The 20,212-nt window shown below is 38.6% G+C and overlaps 1 protein-coding gene across 3 annotated transcripts in view; it reads right to left on the bottom strand.

The window, feature by feature from the left end:
• Window positions 1-20,212, bottom strand: part of LOC107216822 (unconventional myosin-XVIIIa) — an 84,014-nt gene that overhangs the window by 34,836 nt on the left and 28,966 nt on the right. For 2 of the 3 annotated variants that reach the window (XM_015654115.2, XM_015654116.2), the window contains 11 exons: window positions 8,763-8,951; window positions 7,901-8,077; window positions 7,522-7,722; window positions 7,020-7,172; window positions 5,692-6,269; window positions 5,431-5,613; window positions 4,212-4,471; window positions 3,976-4,138; window positions 3,708-3,882; window positions 2,525-2,683; window positions 1,855-2,070 (listed from right to left, as the gene is read on the bottom strand). In XM_015654115.2, the coding sequence (XP_015509601.1) occupies window positions 1,855-2,070; window positions 2,525-2,683; window positions 3,708-3,882; window positions 3,976-4,138; window positions 4,212-4,471; window positions 5,431-5,613; window positions 5,692-6,269; window positions 7,020-7,172; window positions 7,522-7,722; window positions 7,901-8,077; window positions 8,763-8,951 (2,454 nt within the window). Of the gene's footprint in view, window positions 1-1,854; window positions 2,071-2,524; window positions 2,684-3,707; window positions 3,883-3,975; window positions 4,139-4,211; window positions 4,472-5,430; window positions 5,614-5,691; window positions 6,270-7,019; window positions 7,173-7,521; window positions 7,723-7,900; window positions 8,078-8,394; window positions 8,521-8,762; window positions 8,952-20,212 lie in introns of those variants that run through there. The other variant, XM_046733150.1, reaches the window with a different exon arrangement.

Genomic DNA, 20,212 nt, shown 5'->3' on the forward strand with positions numbered 1-20,212 from the left:
CCTTGGACTACTTTCTTGAAATAATTAAACAGGTCTGAAAAAATATATTTTATTTCAGCTGCATGGGATGTTTTTGGTAAATTTTATGTTTTTGAGTCTGCTGAATCCAAAAATAACACCCATTTCCCTCCATCACGTACAGTTTTTTTTTTTTTTTTTTTTAAATACGTGTTTGCATAAAAAAAAATGACAATAATGAAAAAACCACCATTTCATTGCAAGGAACTAGACAATATTTCTTAGAAATATTAAACAAACAATTTCTTCGTGAAATGTACTTAACATTCCGTGTTCATTCTTTTTGCCTATGAAGCCTTTTCTTCTTCTCTTTGATACTTCTCCGAACACGCTTGTTTTCCTGAATTTCCTTCCCTTATTTTCCCTCCATTCCATTTATATTCTCTTTATATCTATTCTTGAGTCTCACTCTAATACATATTAAATGAAAGTAAGAAATCACTTTTGCATGGAATTTTTAGAATCAAGAATAGGATAACAGATTTCAAGTTAAACGAGTGTCTCACTCTAAATGAAACTACAAACACGAGTTCAAGAAAAAACCTAACGTGATGGAATTATTTTTAGTATTCCTCCCGATTTCAGTGAGTAAAAATTTACAAGAAACAGTATAAAAAAAAAAAAAACCTATGCAGTTTATCGGTTGCAGACCTGGGTATCTTCCGATCTAGACGGTTCTTCAACGGACTTTGACACCACAGAAAGTTGGAATGATCGATTTTTCGCAATTAAAATGCCGCTGGTAGATCTAGGTTTGTTAGATATTTATGTTGCAGCTGTGTGTAGTGTATTTTGATAAGGCTGTACTGGAATTTCATAAAAATCATTCACCATTAATTGCCCGTTGCATTGGCGCGTTTCGCTGCTCGAGGGCATAAACGATTAAAGCCTTGCATCTGGGTTGCACGAGATGCCAATTTCCGCAATGTTCTTTACATTCGATAATACACAGCCTGAATCTGTGAAAAAACTGAACGAAAATTCTTCGTTCTACACTTGCGCAGTCGATCAAAAATTGGATATTTTTTTAACGGCATATTTGAATCGCGTTACGTTATCAGAATGAAAGTATTAAAGTTGTTAAGTACAATTTTTCATCGTCTCGCACGTCATTATGAGCAGTTTGTTTCATGTCAGTGAAAGCAGCAGTCATACAGAAGTAACGCGTCTGAGTCCCGAGGCAATTCTCGACTTTTTCACGACATAGCCGCTAGAGCCCGAGAATCGTAATATAGCAATACAAATATATGGGAAACAAATGTAAGAAATTTATATTCCTACATAAGAACGATAGGATGTATCCAAAGTCAACGAATATCCGATTGCCAAATATCAAATCGATCAGCCCACGCAATACCAAAAATAACTTGAAGCACATCGTAAAGAAAGTCTCGTTCCTGGCTAAGTTTCAATATATTTACTTTCTCCGTAAACGATGGCAGAAAATATTTCGCACGAAAACGTTTCAATCAATCGGATCCATTAAACTAAAAACATACAGACGACGGGACAAGCTGATGTACTTGATGCTTACATGAAACCTTTCGATTTCCACTTTAAATTTGACCGTCAAAGTTACTAGTTTAGTCATAAATTTTCGGAGCATTGGTTCAAACTTTCGCAACGCAATTTTTACAATACATCGTGGAATGATGGAAGGAAATTACGAAGTTCAAAGCTTTATTGTACCTAAGTAATTGTAAGATTAAGTGCTCATCCGTTGAAAGGGCTGAGAATCGGGTATAAAATTCTTAACCGTATAGGTAAAAAGCCATGTAGATATTTGCAAGCAGACGGAAAAGCGAATGCGCAATAAGATTTCTTCAAAGAACTCACCTGACTCTGACCGACGCGATAAGATGCGGGATCAATGTCGACGGAAAGGAGCATGTCCTCAACTTCGCGGCGTTCATCGGCGACGGGACTTCCGGGACGAACGTGATTGTCGGTGGCGAGCAATCCGAAACGTCGATGAAACTCCCCAAGTGGCATGTGCTTCGGGAAACCAACTTTGTGTAACCTAATTGCCTCGATAATCTCACTTCCTCGAATCTGAAGGACAAGAAAATCGAAATTTCATTAACGTGACGATGGTATAAAGTAATGATCAAAAGGATGGCAAGTTAAATACATCAAGCAAAACTTGAATCTAATGAATGGGACATTAATACGGAATTGACTAGGTTTTAACATCACCGTTTATAAATTTATTGACACTTTTTAGATGACGGCTGTAAAGTTTCTAAAGCACTCGATTTATTAAAAAACAATTTCCTTCGTTAAATCTCTTTCGCGCAGTAAATTAACAAAAAAAAAAAAAAGGCGGTAATTTCAGGGTTTAAAAATTCAAAACTCGAAAGTGACTGCATGAAAAGAAAAGGTGAGGTCAAAATCTGATAGATTTGACATGGAGTGCCCCAAATTTAAAATACACTCGACACTATTTACGACAGTTCACTTGAAGTACGGAAAAAGTAATTCTATTTTCAGACTTCGGATTTATTACTTGAGATCGAAGTAGCGGGACGTTAATGATGCTGTCTTCTCCTTGGTTTGATCTCACGGAAAGAAGACTCTTGTTGTCGGTACATCCTGCGTTGTGTTGCGGAAGTAAGCAGTGAACAAATTTGACACGTGTTCGTCTCAGAGTTTCGATGAGTCCATCCTGAAAGTAAAACCGGAATAACTGTAGTAATATTGATATAATTTATTGAACTCAGGTCAGGTCAACAATCAAAGATGAACTATGTTTCGGGCTTTGGAAAACCTTGAGCATAATGTTTTATTACGTGCCCGAAGTAAATTCAAGCAATTCACAACATACAAGTCTTTTCGGTAAATCTTTTTCCTCAATTGAATCATCAATTCGTACTAATTTTGCGGAAAACTGTGAAAAAAGTTTTGGTAAAACGAGTAACTTGATATAAGCTCTTTTATGCTTTCGTGCAAATGTACGTTCGGAATTTTAAGCACATGTTTTATTACCGATTTTTACTGTCGAAGAAGGTTAAAAACGCGATTATTTTCGTGTTAACCATTTGCGACACAGCATCTGATATATGAGACACCTTTTTCGAGTCAGTTATTCAAAAATTACATTCAATTTTTAGGATATCGCTGTCATTTTTTATTTATTTTTTTTTTTGCATAACTGGACTTCTAAGATGTCAATGTTGATGTTTTAAGAGGGTTTATGATGATTTTGCGAATATAGTGAGCGCTATAAATAATGAAAGTGTTGAAAATTTCTTTTTTCACAGACTAAATGTTATTGTAGGAACATTACGGAGACTAGAAAAGTGGGACTTGGTAGTCTTGGGTTTTTGGGGTCGGTAAAAACGAATCCGACGTCAAAATTTCAAAATTCAATATGGCGGATCCAATATGGCGGACTGAAAATACAAAAGTTCATCCGATTCGCTTGAAATTCGTTACTCGAGGGGGTTTCGGAGTCGCTGAAAACGAATTTTCCATCCATTCCGATCACTTTCTCATTTTCGGTCCCCCATTTTGAATTTTGAAAATTTCTCAAATCTGAACCCATTATTCAAATCAGCACCCTCGAGAACCCTTATGTACCCCAGTTTCAAGGAATTTGACCGTAAAAAAAAAAAACGACTGCTTCAGAGTGTTAAAATCAATTTATCGATAATAATGGAACAGGTGTACCGTCACCTGGGAAAACTTACCACGGTGAATTTGACTTGGAGACAAACGTTCTTTCGCTTGACCGCAGTGAATGTCCTTCGGATGCTCGAAGCTCGCCTCAAGGTCTGGGAACCTTCGAGTCCGTGTACCGAACCGCTCAAAGCACCCGAGACGCCGGCACCGCGAGCACAAACGAACAGCCTGTTCACATCCTCTCTGCAATCGGCAAAATGCGATGATATTAATGAAAAAGGGTTTGCCGATAGAACGGCGAAATTTAAAGAAATTTCGAAAAGTACGGCGCTTCACCTCTGGCTCTCTTGGAGAACGCTGATGGCGCTTCTAGCCACCGGATTTTCACGAGTAGCTCGCAGCCAACCAGTTGCCGTATAAAGCACTGGATTGGTGCCCTGCAGATGATGAAGAACAAACTGATTATTGCCCGGTGCTTTTCTCAACAGCATTTGATGATCTGTAAGCAGAGATTTGGACGAATATTTGAGATCACCAGGTACATTGGGTGGATGAAACTTTCATTGAGCTACCTCTGTCTCCGTAGTGAGAGAAGAATCTGTCCAGAAATGCTTCGTCGCTGCCTCCCGGGCACGATGCTTCCTCGTCCAAGAGCCATAATAAGCCCCGACGTTCCGTCTGACGATTGCTACTGAGATCACTTTGACTAGCTCTCAACATGGCCGCACCTTGCGAACCGCGATCCAAAAGCGAAACTAAAGCCTGCGGCGAACCGACGCCCCCGAATCCATAATCATCCTCGTGGTCTATGTCGATGCCCTCCTGAGCGTATCTGATTGTCAGGTTTAATTAAACGTTAGATGAAAAACTCGAAACACAACGCGTCTCTTTCATGTTAGACACAACGCTCAAGGGGGTTAGTTAGCTTTGATAGCCATACAACAGGCGTTTTTAAAACATTACTTCTGAAGTTATGAATAACGATAGACACTTGATTTTTTTAAACTAGAATTGGCCATTTATCAACTTTATTTACGTTTGAGAAAAGGTCGTTCAGCTTGAGTAACCAACAAGTTATTAACAATGACGTGGAGCGTTGCGAGCGGAAATCAAGTGTCTATTGTTATTCGTGACTTCAGAGATAATGTTTCAAAAACGGCCTGTTTTATGGCTCTCAAAAGTAACTAATCCCCTGAAAGGCTTCGCACGAGTAGACGGCTGAGAAAGTGGTTTATTTTCAAAATTTATACTTCGACACAATTAATTATTCAATTCGATTGGGGTTGGTTTTATTTAGAAGTACGTAGATCAAGCTTTACTTGCATGATTTTTTCACTAAATTTAATTAATAGAAAGCAACTTGCTCAGCAATAACGTCATCCATTTCACTTAGAGACACGTTTTATGGGATTCACGATGACTCGGAAATGAGTCATGCAATTCACTCGGAATTTGAAAACAGTACTTCGGATAGTTCATCTTTTTTTTCTCACTATACCATTTTCTTGCTTCTAATAACAACCGCTTGAAGTTGAGATGCAATTTTTCGTCCAAAATTGATGCTGAATCCGCATACTTCTGAATACAACAAATCCCAATCGAATTGAATAATTGGTTACCGAGTTATAAATTTCCAAAAACCACCCACTGGTCAGCTGTTTCTCTCGTAAAGAGTCTCTTAAATATAAAGTTACACATGGTACAAGAAATTATCGCACTATCAATAGAAAATTGAGTGGAGCACTCCCATCAAGAGTGGTAATCTGTGTCAAATTCATAATTGCCTGTCACCTGTCTTTCGGAGCAACAAGAGTGGAATGATGGAAGAGGAGCTGAAGTCTTTCCTGCAGATAATTATGACACAAGTCTTCAAATGTCGCTCCTGTCTGACGGCCGCACGACGCTGGATTTTGAAACCCAGGCGCGTCGCAGAGCAGCAGTGATGAAACAGTGTGTACAGGCGCTGATATCGATCTGAAAATTGATAAATGATCATCAAATGATTTTCCTTCCGCGGCACAACATTTCGACCGAAGAAAAAAAAATTCTCACCTGTTGATCAGCGCGGCGACGCAGTGGAATACCTCGGAATACAACCCAACCAGCAATCCTTCCAGGGCCTCCACACCCGTGATGTCCTTGCTATGTTCAGGACTCGGTGTTTTCATGGTTGTCCTCGAGTTGTTCGGCGTGCCACCACCACTGTTGGAAGAGAATACGATTCTGCTCAATTCCTCGACCGAAGTTCCGAGCAGGGTGGCAGCCCTTTCGGCACATTCGACCCTCCCGAATTGCCAGCGACTCTGAGAGCTTGTTCCAGTCTTAACGGCACCTGCACAACTCAAGTGGTAAATTCCAGCCAGGACAAGCCATATGACTTTTTCCTCCGTCTCCGATACTCCGAGTATTTTGAAGGCGGCTACTATCCGGTTGAATTCAACCATTGCGCGTTGCTTGTCTTCGTGCTTTTGAAGCGGCGTTATAAACGGATTATTTTCGGCCACGAGATTTGTCAGGTGAAGCTCCTTCCGCAACGGGCCTTCCGCACCAGCTAAAAGCCTGTACACTGCGTGAAATGTCGGATCTCCGTCAGCGCGACGTCCGATTCTCGACTTTTCCAGAAGCAGAACCTGAAAATGATTGTTTTCGGGTTATCAATTTACCAATAGTAACACATACTCATGAGACACTTGGAAAGAAGTCAAAATTGAAATCTCTTCTTGTCTGGGAGAAGTTGCAATTTGGTTAGCCAGTAATGCACTCTCATTGAATATTAATAAAACAGTCTTCGTGACTTTTGGTGTATAGGTATAAAGTTAGTGTCCATAGTAACATCGAAATTAAGATGAATAATATATTTCTAAATGGAACAGTATCCTGTAAATATTTGGAATAATTATAGATTGCCATCTGAGATGGGATTGACTTATACATTTTGTAAGCTAATAAAGATGCTAGATCGAAAAACTATGTTAGCCATTTATTATGCTTTATTCCATAGTGCAGCTTTATGTGGGATAGCTACTGTTAAAAAAGAAATTCATCATAGGAATAGTTTTACAACAGCGATGGTGTAGTTCAAAAAACTTGATAATGATCTGAAATCATTGAACTTCAGGGAAAATAGTATAAAAGAGAAACTGGGAAATTGGTTTATTGATATAAGGAAATACTATAATTTTTTTAAATATTATTTAGCCATCTATTTTGGTAAAAAAAAAATTTCTACGCCCAACCTACACACAGGTGTTTAATCACCTCTATAGGATATAATAATAGAATATTCCTCATACTCAACATTGTATTATCTGGCTTTAAATAAATAAATAATACACTTCTATACCGGAAAATGTGCATTTATATTAATTTTCTTCACTTACTTGTAAGGATGAGGATGCGATTTGGCCAGACTGATCGAAATCCAAGCTAAACAGTTGAGTGAACCTTGTCGCATTTGAGTTCATGTGAGTCCTGCTGTTGCCAAATGCTTCGAGTACGGTGAAAACCGCGTTGAGTTTTTCAATGGTCAAAATCTGAAAGGAAATTGCATAAATAAGTCGTGGGACTAATTGATCCGTAGACTAAAAGCCCGTAATTGCTAAAAGTAGCCTTTCTCAATCCAGCATCGCTAGTGAAATGTAAATAATAAAAGCATCGGATATTCTGACCGAATTGTACGAGTTTCTATCAACTAGTGATGAAATATACCGTAATTCAAATGATATACTGTCCAGTAGGATTAAGCATACAATCTCTGTAGCCCATAACCGACATCTCGTCTAGTAGGTTATGCATAAATCATCCGTTCGCACGTATCATTCACTCTCAAAATTCATGAGCATAAAACGGGTGTATCTGTCAGCTAGATAAATGAATTCTGACCTTATTTACAGTTCCCGCGGCCAAGACGAGGTAGTGTAAGGCGTGCTTGAAATTTGTGGTTTTTCCAGCACCGCTACGACCGAGCAAGACAAGGGAATGATCTCTTCGAGTCGCCAACATCCCTCTGTAAGCTGACTGCGCCATGGCGTAAATGTGTGGAGGCATGTCTTCGCTTTTGCATCCTCTGAACATGTGAACCACCTGCAGCGTAAGGAAAAAGAGTAAAAAATCATTTAAACGCACGGTTTGGTCATTCGTATTATAATTGTTGCTGTTGTTTCCTGTGGACGTTATCGTTCCGAGTACAAGTCATTCCTTTGAAACCATTCGCGATCCAAGGTCGCGGGAAAAAGTAAATCATATTAAAACTCAGGCTCACCTTCTCAGAATAAATAGCCAGAGGTGCGACTGGATTGATTACGATCATGCTCTCGCCAGCATAAGTGTGAATCAAATTGCTTGCGTATCTTTGTCTGAGGGTATGCAGCACCGATGATTCGTTCAAAAATCGCAGCTGCGATAATTCTTCAGCCTTGTTAAACTGCGGTGGATTTGCCTGCAGGGAATAGAAACGATACATTTTATTTCATAGTCGATTTAACGGACTCTTTCAGTACTAGATTCCGTTTTTCATGCTTTTAACAACTCATCCGATTGTTATAAAGCCCAGACGTGACACGCATCGATCGTGATGTTCGCTCACTCACGAAGCACAATACAAGCAAGAGAAATACTGTAATTCAATTATGCGTGAAGTACTGATTGTGTTAGCGAGACACTCTAATTTGTTCGAAGCGACGATGTTTAATTTAATCTTTCTATCATACATGTTACAGAACCAATCCCAGCGTAAAACGTGTCTACGTTACAAACCCTGACGCGAATCCAGTACGTCATTTTCAGTAACACTAACAACAGTCGTCAACTTTATAAAATATAATTGATTAAGTCGAGAGGAATTAAATTGGTCGCACAGCTATCTTGGCCCAACTCGGCAACTATTGTGTTGACTGATTCTCAAACGCTGAGGAGGGCAAACTGACACGGACAATAATATTATCGATACTTCGCGGCCGACGAATACAGTGATAAATTTACTGTACGTAAAATCTGAACCCTTCGAAATGGAACGAATCTCAGACAAGGTTGGTAAAATAGATCATATAATCCATTCACAATGGTGTTGACTAAATCAGAAGTACAAAAGTTAGTCATATTGTCCGAAGCTGCCAACCATTCACCTTTTCAACATCTTCTTCGTCAACCAGGACCTCATCGCCGGAAGGAAGAAGACGTACGCGAAGTTTTCCAGTGTCGGGATCCGCGATGCCGCATCTCGTTGCTGCGGAAAAACCGCTCCGGTGCAGAAGCCAAACTCTTTCCGCAGCCAGCCATGCTTGTTCCTGAGCCAAATGTTCCTCTGATCGTGCCTGTGAAATGAAAATACACATATTTATCAGTATAAAAAATAAATACTTATTCTACTTGTTCTTCATTAGTCAGGGAATCGCAAAATGTGAAGGAGTAAAAAAATTACTGTAGAGTCGTTTTGTTCTATTCTTCGCAAGTAGGCAATACCATTCAAATTGCAAACAGAGGTGATCATTTTTGTTGTTCAATGACATTCGTACCATTTCACTGTTTTCGGCGTTTCTTTCGAAGTATTCCCGGATGGATTTGCCATACCTTCCAGATTTAGGGGGAAACGCAAAACGGACGATATGTAAAAAAACGTAGAGACAAAGAGCAACAAGGAAGAGCATTTTCAACCAAGTTCATCACCGCGCGAGTTCACGTATGAGATTGTGCCGTTGGTTCGATCGCTCGTGTCCCATAGGAGTGCAAGGTGGGTTGGGTATTTGCTACGTTTCATGGGTGTTAATCTTCACACTGCGTCTTCCTCATCCTCGAACGCGCCCGGCATCGAAAGTGTGACTTATGGAAATCATCAGCCCGACTTACGGTAACAAGAAAGTCAGCAGTCATGTCTTTTACTGTCACAGTGAATACCCACGCGACACAATGCGTGATACAATCAGCTCGCGATGTCATAAAGACGGCTCAGCTAGGATTAGAAATAGTTGCAATGGTATCATTCTCATGAATCTTGAAGTTTCTAACGGTCCTGCAACTTTTCTAAACTTTTCGACGGCTAGATTTACTTTGTATGCATCCGGGGGTGTCTCACAGTTACAGTACAAAACAAAAAAAAAAACGTCGACCCTATTCCAAAATCCCATTTCTCATCATACGTATAAGTAAGGTCATAGTCGAAATTGTACGAATGGACTTGACATCTCACAGGATCTGACCTACCTGACCATGGTTTAAAAACCTCATAAGGCACTGCCATAGGACTGGGTTGTTGAAAAATACTTGTACAGAAACAGTACCGTCAATTTTTGGAATCCTGGAAACTTGCTACTTAGGAGCGGTTCACTTCAAAGGGATACTTGACCGATGGTAACCTCAGTCTATGAACAGTGGCTCTTCGTGCATAGACATGAAAACACTCGACATCTCTTATATATAGGCGTATGCACACACACGTGGTACAGCCCAGGCTCTGCTCCAGTATATGTTCATCAACGTCGGTTATGTTTATTTCCTCAGACTATGCGCATCTCGAGTAGGCAGCGCGATGCATGTAGCTCAGTGAACCTTATTCTCATTGAAAACGGCGCAGCCCTAATTATAACGCTACTCGCTTTGCCGCAAGTCATGCAGACCATATGAGTTGCACGTGTTGGCTGAGATCTGGCTGTGGCAAGGGAGGAGTCTGTTCCAGTGGTTAGAATATTGATTGAAAACAGGGAAGACGTGTGACGAGGAAGTTGGTTTTACTAGCAAATGATTACACTGGTCAACAATGGTTTTGTTGCCCTTGATATTTGAGAGGTCTCAGGAAGATTTGATGTCAACGACCCTAGAAGAAAGCGTAGTTTTTCAAAACTGATCCTTGTTATTTATTTTATCGACATTTTCACATATTACTCTAAAAGGCGATATTTAGATGACAAATTCGATTCTTTTTAAAAATATCTTAAGTTTATCAAAAAAAATACTATCAATGACTTTAGTTATACTTAATTTATTCAGACAAAAGTGAAAGAAATTTAGAATATAGTAATTCTCAGAAAGTTCTCTAATGAAGGTTTTCCTTTATAAGGTTTATGGGAACTATGCCTTTGTAGAGTCCAGCAATAATCTGCCATCATGTGACAATCCCACCGACCCTGATATCGTTCCTCCGTCACTCTCAAATCCTGGTGAAAGCGTTAGCATCTATCTTCCGTCTTTGTTTGCAAAATGTTAGAACCCCCCACCCCTTACAATGCTATAATAACATAAAAACTAGAGCCAATCTAATATAATCATGATTTAATTATTAAATTCTACGGTTTCAAACACCAAAAATTCACGGAAAAAATCAGGGCAATAAACAACGTTTTTTTTTTTTACTTCTATTATAGTTGTATTGTTATTGAGAGCTAGGAATGTATTTTCCGGTTTTTTATACAGTAAAACTTCGATTATCTAAACCTCCGTTATCCGAACCCTCTGTTATCGGAACCAAGAGCCGAAAGATTGGAATAAATAAACCGGTTGTTAGAATAAAAAAAAATCAGAGATGGTTCATTTACAATCTTACGTTAAAATAAAAGATATTTTGAGCAATTTCAGAAGCAAAAGTAATGAGAACGATGTAACGTGTGTTAAAGGAACACATTATGTTTGTAAAATTGACGTAAAAATATGTGCTTTATGTTTCTAATATTATTTATCATGCGGTATAGTTTTGTCTAATATTACTTTTCCATTATCCGAATTTCCGCTAATCTGAACTAGACCCGGTTCTAATTGATTCGTATAATCGAGGTTCGACTATATTAAAAATGTTTTTATGGTCGAATTGCAATGCACCAGAACACGAAATACTTTCTAAACCTGTCACAAGCTGTAGATTATCAGGCAATACTAGATAAGAATGCAGCTAGATTGGTTTATCTTAAGTGGGCGACTCCATTAGCTTAAAAATTCTCGAATTTCTCAAACCGCGTAAGATATATTCTCTTGCCGTTGGATCGAAACGGGGATCATCACAAATCGAAAACCAGATATTATTTGAACCCGGTTCTCTTTCTACTTTCTATAAGGTAGGATTATAGGATGACCGCAGCTTGCTATACTCGCATCTCGGACCAGGAAAGGTCTTGGAGGGCAATGATCGAAGTTATCCCACCAATTAATCCGACTAACAAGCCGAAGTGTAGATAATTTAATGAATCGTTCCCGTTATTGAGCTTCACTCCCCTTTGACATACTGTAAATGGTGGCAACCTGCTGGGGTCAAAAGTTCACGGTGTATTTAACTTTAAGCATACTCGATGGTTTCATTGCTATCTCATACAGATATCTCCTTTCAACCACGGTGATCTCTCGTAGTACCACCACGAGAAGCTGAAACGATCGACTTCCACGTTAAGACGAACAGTTGTGTTTATTGTTTGACTTGGCGCTTCTCTCGTTTTTCACCTTCTTTTTCAATGCGTGTGGTTAAAACTGGATACTGAACATGCGCATCCCTCGATTCCGGGGTGTTGTAAACAGTTAAGAAGCGACTCTGGTACTATAACAGCTTCTTTTAGATTTCCACGAAGTCACGCGCATAGACCGGGTGTTATACTCAAGTTTCCCTTTCTACACAGCATTAATGACTCAAGAGTGTGCAATCACACGTACATTCATTTAGCTATTCACGCACACCGCGAGGTAATTGGAACAGGCTTGCATATTATGCGGCTGGTTTTCTTTTCCAAAGTAGTGCAATGTAGTCTGTGGTTTTGCATGTACCACTTCGAGGTGCAGTTTGTCAGCCGCACCGCGAATGCTTCTTACGAAATTTACAATCTTGAATATTGTACAAGGCGTGAAAAGACAGTACGGTTACATATGAAATTAACTCGAACCATTCAACACGACCACAAAGAGAAAAAACACGTACATATAACTGCCGAATAAGCGAAAGGTAAACTTTTGAAGAAGTATCCAGCAGATTTTCGTTCGCTAAGGATTCAGGCATCACGTTGATATGGATCATCACACGGGATATTGAATTTAATACCGACTGATTGTCCCCAACGAATCTCTTTGGGAAATTGATTGACAGCGGCAACTGAATAATGACTACATCATTGCGACTTGGGTGTTACTGGCGTGACAGGTTCACCTAGTAATTTGATATACTAGATGAGATTTACTACAGTTGTTACGTACGAATTGATGGCTCAATCTCATTTGTTGTAAAGAACTATGTAAAATCCGTTCATCAAACCGAACTAAGGAACGTTCTTTATCATCATCATCGCTTTCCATTGGTGCCGATGTAGGTACATTTAACTTCGAGAGCCTTAAAAAAGGGTGCCATTATGTGTTCACGAATCCAACTTGGCTGGTACAAACGGGTCTTTCATAATGAAGAAGATACTCCATCACATCGTAAAATTAATTGTCTGAGCATGTGACGTTATATAGGTCGTGAACCAACAAAACGACGTATGCATACGCCGTGTACGTAACAAAATTCGATGCTGCGTACGATGGGTGCGTGGTTTTCATGTTTTACGACCGTCGGCACTGTCAGTTATGCAAAACAATGGCTGCAGCATTGGCAATCTCTCCATACGCGCTGTACGGAATCAAAAAATATACCTACATTTTGACCATATTCAGGGCACCAAAGGAACTCCACGTCTACTATGACGCAAAGACAACGATTTGGCAACCTTGCTCGGCTGTTTGCACATCCGTATTTGGCGCTATTGGCCAATTCGCGTACGTCTCTTTGGTATCCCCAACAAGTGTCGTATAAATCGAAATAACAGGGGGCGCGAATGCAACTCGACAGTTATCATATTCGTGCGTAAAGATCATAAAAGTTGAAAATGCTTTAAAGTAAATGATGGTGTCATAATTGACCATAATTCGTCAGTTTTGAATACTGTTGAACAATTGTTGTGATCAATTGAGAAATTCAACATCAGATAGTGTCGAATTGACATGAGGGGAAGTGTTAGATTCAAATTAGAGAATGGAAGTCCAGAACCACACTTTTCTTACAATGTATTGGTAATGAAAACAACCACCGTGGACAGAGTGGCGCTAGTTGTACAATGTCAATACGACTGCTGTGTTTATATATGGGAGTATGATAAAAATTAGTATATTGTTAATAAGCAAACATCAGTGATTAAAGTGATTAACTCGTTACGTGTGGTGTAGGCGCATGTAAACACATTCGGTACGCGTTGACAGCTGTATACACAGAGCGGCCATTACTATTAGTTTGTGGATTGCCCGGTAGTGTCGCATCGCAATTTCAATCTCCCAATAAAACAGATAATTTTGATTGCGCCAATTGACGTCAGGCGGCTCTAAGATATTTCATTTTGCGCGGTACATCTGCGCTGTTTGAGAAAAATATACATATAAGCTCTTGAAACGAGATGCTATGTCACGAAAAGTGAGAAAAACCTCACCACTCTACAAGGCTGAAGTTAGTAACGTTACCGTATCGCAACGTTGAAACAAAAAAATACTATTTCGCACCTTTAGAATAACTGAAGCAGTTGAATTTCGAAGTTCTGAGTTTCTTGACGGAGTATTAACGGTTTGCTAAATTTCAGGTAAGTTTAAGATTGTAAAATAACGATTGTTTTTTTAAAGATGCATCAATACAATAACGTTACAATCTCCGGCCTGATACCATTCTCCAATACTGCAAATTCGAAGTAGAAATGAGAGGGCCTCGGTCGAACCGATACAAATGGAAGATTGCACCGCGTGACGCATGTGAAGAAACACGATCTCCTGTGAGAAGCGGGGAAAGGATGAAGAAAACAATAATTACACCGAGAGGAGTTCAAAGCGAAATACGCATATTATGTGACCGTTTTTTTTTTACTCGCGGACTGAGATAAGAATATACATACGTCAGGCGTAGTAGGTTGAAGTTGGTCGGATTAAAAAAAGCCTTGAACATACGGAAATGATGCGGATTCTAGTACCTGGCGGAAAGCCATATGCGTGCAGCTGCTGAAGGATCGAATATCGGAGAGTTGGACAAATGGTAGAGGACAAATTACAATATCTCTTTGCCGGTATTCAGATTAAATCTCGTGTCTTTTGGACGGAGATAATGCAGACACAGGGAGGAAAAATATCTAATATATAACGTCAAGACTCTATTAATGCAAATGCTAACACTACAACAACACCTTGTTTAAATGTAGAATCCGAAGCCGGTGTCTGGTTGAAAATAAATTTCGCCTGCAACTGATGAACCGGAACTCTAGTGGCGGACAGACAGGATATGAGAATCAACCAAGAATTGGCCAAAAATTTTTGGGAAAAAAGTTCCATGACATTTCCAGATTCTCCAGGAACTAAAACGCAGTTTTTCCCACACATTATCCTAGTTCTAGTAAGTTACTAAATCCTAAACCGTTCAGCTTATTACTTCTACATTCGGTTTATATTGAATTCAAATTGAAAAGAAATTCTTACCTTCAAGTAAGGATAACGAGGAGAGTTGTAAATGCAGTTCGGTTAGAAGCATAAACGCGATCCGAGCGACGCAATTATATCGATAAAAAAACTACAATGAATAGGAAACGACACTTGGATCGGAGGTGGTCACCCACTGCCTTGATGTACAAAAAAAAAAAATCAGTTTGAGCAAAAATTTTCTTCTCTGTAAAAGAAGTAAGGTTGTCGTCGAAAAAAATCGTTTGTAATTTCAATTTAAGAAAAGTGATATTCTTTGATTTTTTTCGTGACCAGAATATAAGTTTTCCGAATGTGGGGCTTGCACCCTGGAAAATTAGATTCATTGTTAGTAAATCCGAGGACGTCGTATTTGGTGCAGACAACCGGATAAGGGATTCGATCTCGTAGACTTTGCGATAATATCACGATATCCCGGGGGATTTAATACTTCAGTAACGTAGAGAAAAGCCTTGACTATTATCGCAAGAATTCCTCCTACGTGTTTCGAAGTAGAAAACTGCGCCTACTTCTAACCGATCAGTCGCGGCTGCAGGTAAGAGGTTGTTAGATGGTTATTATTCAAATGTGAATAATTCAATATTGTGACTTGAAAGGAGTGTGGAAATAAAAAGGTAAATCCAGTTGTACTCGATATTAACCGGCAGCGATAATTCGTGCGAAGCTCGTCGATCTGAATAGCATCTTTGATTATATTCATACTTTAAGGTTTTGGTTGCCTCGCAAATCCAGGCCGACGTGGACGCGTGCTTAAATCATTACCATATTCGTACTACGCCGATCGTATCGAGACGGATTCTGTCACTGACACCTGAAATTCCCATACAACCACGGACCGCCTCGTGAATCCAGCTGTGAGATGTGACAGAAGCAAAGACCTTTCGATTGCCACACGATAGGTATTAACGGAGCTGACAAGATCTCCCTATACACGGCCTTGAACTGAAACCATTCCGGTTTACGATCGTAACTGCAAGGAAACTTGTGGTGTCTCTGATTCGAAACATGACGAGCTCTCGTCTTTTGACTTTATAGATTCATAGGCAGGTGCCTGATTTTTTCTGCTTGATGAACCGACGTACCTTTGTAGACACATTTGTTACCAGAATATAAGCGATGTTTGTTCATTCACCGTCTTTTCATTTCCACCTATCTTATATCGATCCGCGGCTTATGCAAATTTCAATTGTGTATCTAACACTTTGAATTGCAAACCGTGAATAACTGAAGTTTTGCACGTGTAGGTTCAAAACCGGATTTTATATTATTCGGTTAAAAAATAACAGCCGTCATGCTGCAAATCCTTAAACAGGATGGCTACTCGGTTTGGGTTTGAATATTTTCAGACTTTTATCTTCTTTCCCAACCGAAATTATGCTTTTTCTGATTTCTTTCTTTGGAATATGCGTGACTAAAGCTCGTATCGAGCAAGGTTGATCGGAAACTAAATTCTTTGATAATACTGCAATTCGAGGCTGCATTACTGAAGAGTGAAATAAACCTGAGTAGCTATTCGAGAATACAGTATTATTGACGTTATGAATAAATTAATATGGCAGTGATCATATTCGTGTATTGTTGAAACTTTAAACATATCGAAATAAAAAAGCAGACTATCATAGTTGTAAGTATAAAATTTTTGTTTTAAGTATAATTATTAATATCGTTAATAATACCATCGTTATTATCTCTGTATAATCGATAAATACCAATAATCGAGCGAAATGAAAAAACCTCGCAAAGGAAAGTTGCGAGCGATGAAAATTATCATCTTATAAGTTTAAATTATAAGTATTAATCAAAAATTGAAAGAATCATAATTACGTAATTTCCAAAAAAAAAATAACAATAACTACTTTCTTAAATTCTCTAACAAATTCCCTGATTTTTTCGTACAAAATCAAATCCCCCAAGATTTCCTGGTTTTCCAGGATAATTTTTCCAATTTTCTTTGCATCAAGTTATAAAAAAAATCCTAAAAACTTTCCCAACAGCTGTTCAAAAATTGACAAAAGTCAACTAAATATGTCCTGCCGCCGGCCCTGTGATTTCTCTAAACGTTTGAGATTGGCTGCTGGCGTCTCTGAGCCAACTTGAACTATAATGTGAAATTTATTATCTTACGGTTCGGGCAGTAGCAGCAACCTGCTTTTCTGCCTTCTGCAAGCTGGGCTGAGATTATAGCTGCGTCTCTTATTTGTATATGTAAATACGTCACTGCCGACGTCGGTGATTATTAATTAATCAAACCGACCCGATTGAGTTCCTACAACGTACCGCTATACCTATACGCGCAACGGCAGCCATTCCTCACCCCGAGGTTATATTTGATTTGATAAAAAAAAAAATAGACCGCGAATGGGCAAATCTGCGTACGAATCGATGCATATCCCCTCTCGGGTTGACGGTGATTGAATAAATAAGTCGATGCATAGAAATTGTCAAGACATCCGTGGATATGCGTTTTACCATTAACATTCATCAAGCCGCTTGTAATTACACGGAATGCAATTTCAAATTATCATTCAATACATCACGGACGGGGATATAATGCAATGAATACAACTAACGCAAGATTTGCAAATGCTACGTGATGCGGAATTTCCCTTATCTGATAAACTGATCGGTAGGCCTTGGGTTCAGGCCTATGATAGTTTCGCAAAACGGTATTTCCAATATTTGAATCAGAAATCTCGGAACAGGATTAGAATTACTCAGCGACTGTTTGCATACGAATAGTTGAGAGGATTTTATTACCAAAGCTGAATTATGTTGCATTTAAAAAGCACAGTGACGCCGTTTTCTGCTGATTAACCAGCTGCGAAAGGTGGCAAATAACTATAACTCTCCTCACTTTAAGATTTAAAAATTTTTTTAACTGCACCGATAAATAATCACGTAATACATGAATCTCGCAGCCAGAAGCGATAATTTCTGGGCTTAAATCGTCTCAAGATATTTTTGCCACCGATCGTTTTCGCTCGTACGCCGCTATCCGAAATATCTGCATTCGTTAAAAATAAAACCCGTTTCCAAAAAGCCATTAAGGAATCTGGTCAAACTGCCCAAAACAGGAATCATCATGACGACCGAAGCGTTTATTTCGACTAACTGAGCTGCTGTGGCTAAGAATTACACGAATTTTGAACAAGGCTGACTGAGAAAACGACGGGCCTGACAGAAATAATTTAATATTAAATAATATTGACACAAGAGAGAGGAAAAAAGGCATTTTGGGATACGGAACGTAGTTTAAACGTACGTGTCATAACTCTGCGGTCCGTGATATGAATTAAAAAATACGTTTCTATACTTTATCTTGACAAGAAGAGCCATAAAACAAGCTGGGTATTCGTAATCAGTGAAATCAAATAGCGCTTTCTGAATTAGTTCGATTAATCAAACCTCACCTATTTCTCAATTGAGCTCGCACAGCAATTAGCGAGATGAATTATATTCCCTGCTTAATATAAGCGAATCACGCGATCAAGAAACATGTTTTTACATACTCGCAGAGACGCGACGGATTTTCTTCACCTTGACTTCGCTTTTTTCCGATCTTAATATCGACGCAGTGCCAACAGTTAAAGGTAAGCGAATAACCGATGGAACTTACTCACGTGTGAATTTTTTCAATGTCTTGCTTAAAGAGGCGAAATCCTTACCTGAAACAGAAAATGTACAAACTCATTTATTATACGTTGCTCAACATATAATCGCAGATGATATAGCGTCTAAGAATTATGAACAGCACTAAAAATTCTTGTTCGTATTAACGAGAATCGTCTGAGGAAAACGTATTAATGAAAAAATATTTTTATATACCAAACTGTAAAACAATGAAAAAATTTACAAAGTTTCCGAAGAGCTGAATAAATCTTCAAACATTTCAAGATACGGTTAAGAAAATCTCAACAGCTGTTGGGATTTTTTTAAATCCGTACATAATACCTGCAAGCATAGGAATAAATCTGTTTGAAGACTAATAGAGAAAGAATTTGGCAATGCAAATTAATAGGCGATGATTTTTTCTTCGCCAAATTCAAAACCGGTATAACTTTGATCGAAGTTATGTCAAGTTATGTAACGATACGTACAGAATGTGAAAGCAGGATTGCGATTATGTCAGGCAAACAAAAGGTCGGCAGAAAAAAGCGTCAAATCATTTGCAATATACCAAATTTATTTGCCTACTCACGAGAGACTTATTGCATCAATAATCGAACAAAAAATATCAGCAGCCAAGATTATCAAGTTTTTGTTTTTGGAGGGTAGTTTTTATCGTATAGAAAAATCAACTTGCCACACGAGTTAAATTTAAGTAACCGAAATAACAACCTTTATTCGTGTTTCAGTGTGAACCTGAATACACAGTTAAAAGATGTAAGAAATACGATATGATGTTTCGTTCTGCTGGTAATGATGATACGAGAAGAAGAACACACAGAAGAGACTGAGATGTTTTTTTTTTTTTTTTTTTATACTCCATCTCTGAATGGTAAAATGCAAATGTAGATTTAGCTTAAAACGGAGAATAAAAGGCAGAACAGTTATTGTAGATACAGTCGCGTTAGTTGAACCATCTGTTACACAACCAATATACAAATAAATGGAATTTCATTTTACTTGACTTGAGACATTTGTCTCTTTGACATTCCACGAATGTTATTCGATCCTACAGTCATTTTTTGATGGACTAAAATAACTTGCAGATGAAATATTTTCACCCGGCTGAAGTTACAGTTGCGCCAACATAACCAAACACTGGAACAAAAGCCATTGTTTTGTAATTTCAGTATGCCTCTGAAGGAAATCAGTTTCCCAAACATGAGTATCCCTTGTCTAGTTACGATTTACTCAATTTCAGACAACCCTATAGTTATGAAATAACGAATTTTCTGAAAATCGACCATTGCAATAACATTACGAAAAGAAACGCAGCATTGAGAATTTTTATCGCAATTACAATCGTATTAAATAATTTCTTGTACCATATTTTCTTGTAATTTCACCAATATTCAAACCGTTATCGTAACGATGCCATTTCACTAGGATTTTCTAGTGACTATGCACGATTTTACTAGAATTTCCTAGTACCTATGAAAAATTTCACTAGAATTTCCTA

This window comes from Neodiprion lecontei, chromosome 2 (genome assembly GCF_021901455.1).
Source record: "Neodiprion lecontei isolate iyNeoLeco1 chromosome 2, iyNeoLeco1.1, whole genome shotgun sequence".
Taxonomy (NCBI): Eukaryota; Metazoa; Arthropoda; class Insecta; order Hymenoptera; family Diprionidae; genus Neodiprion; species Neodiprion lecontei.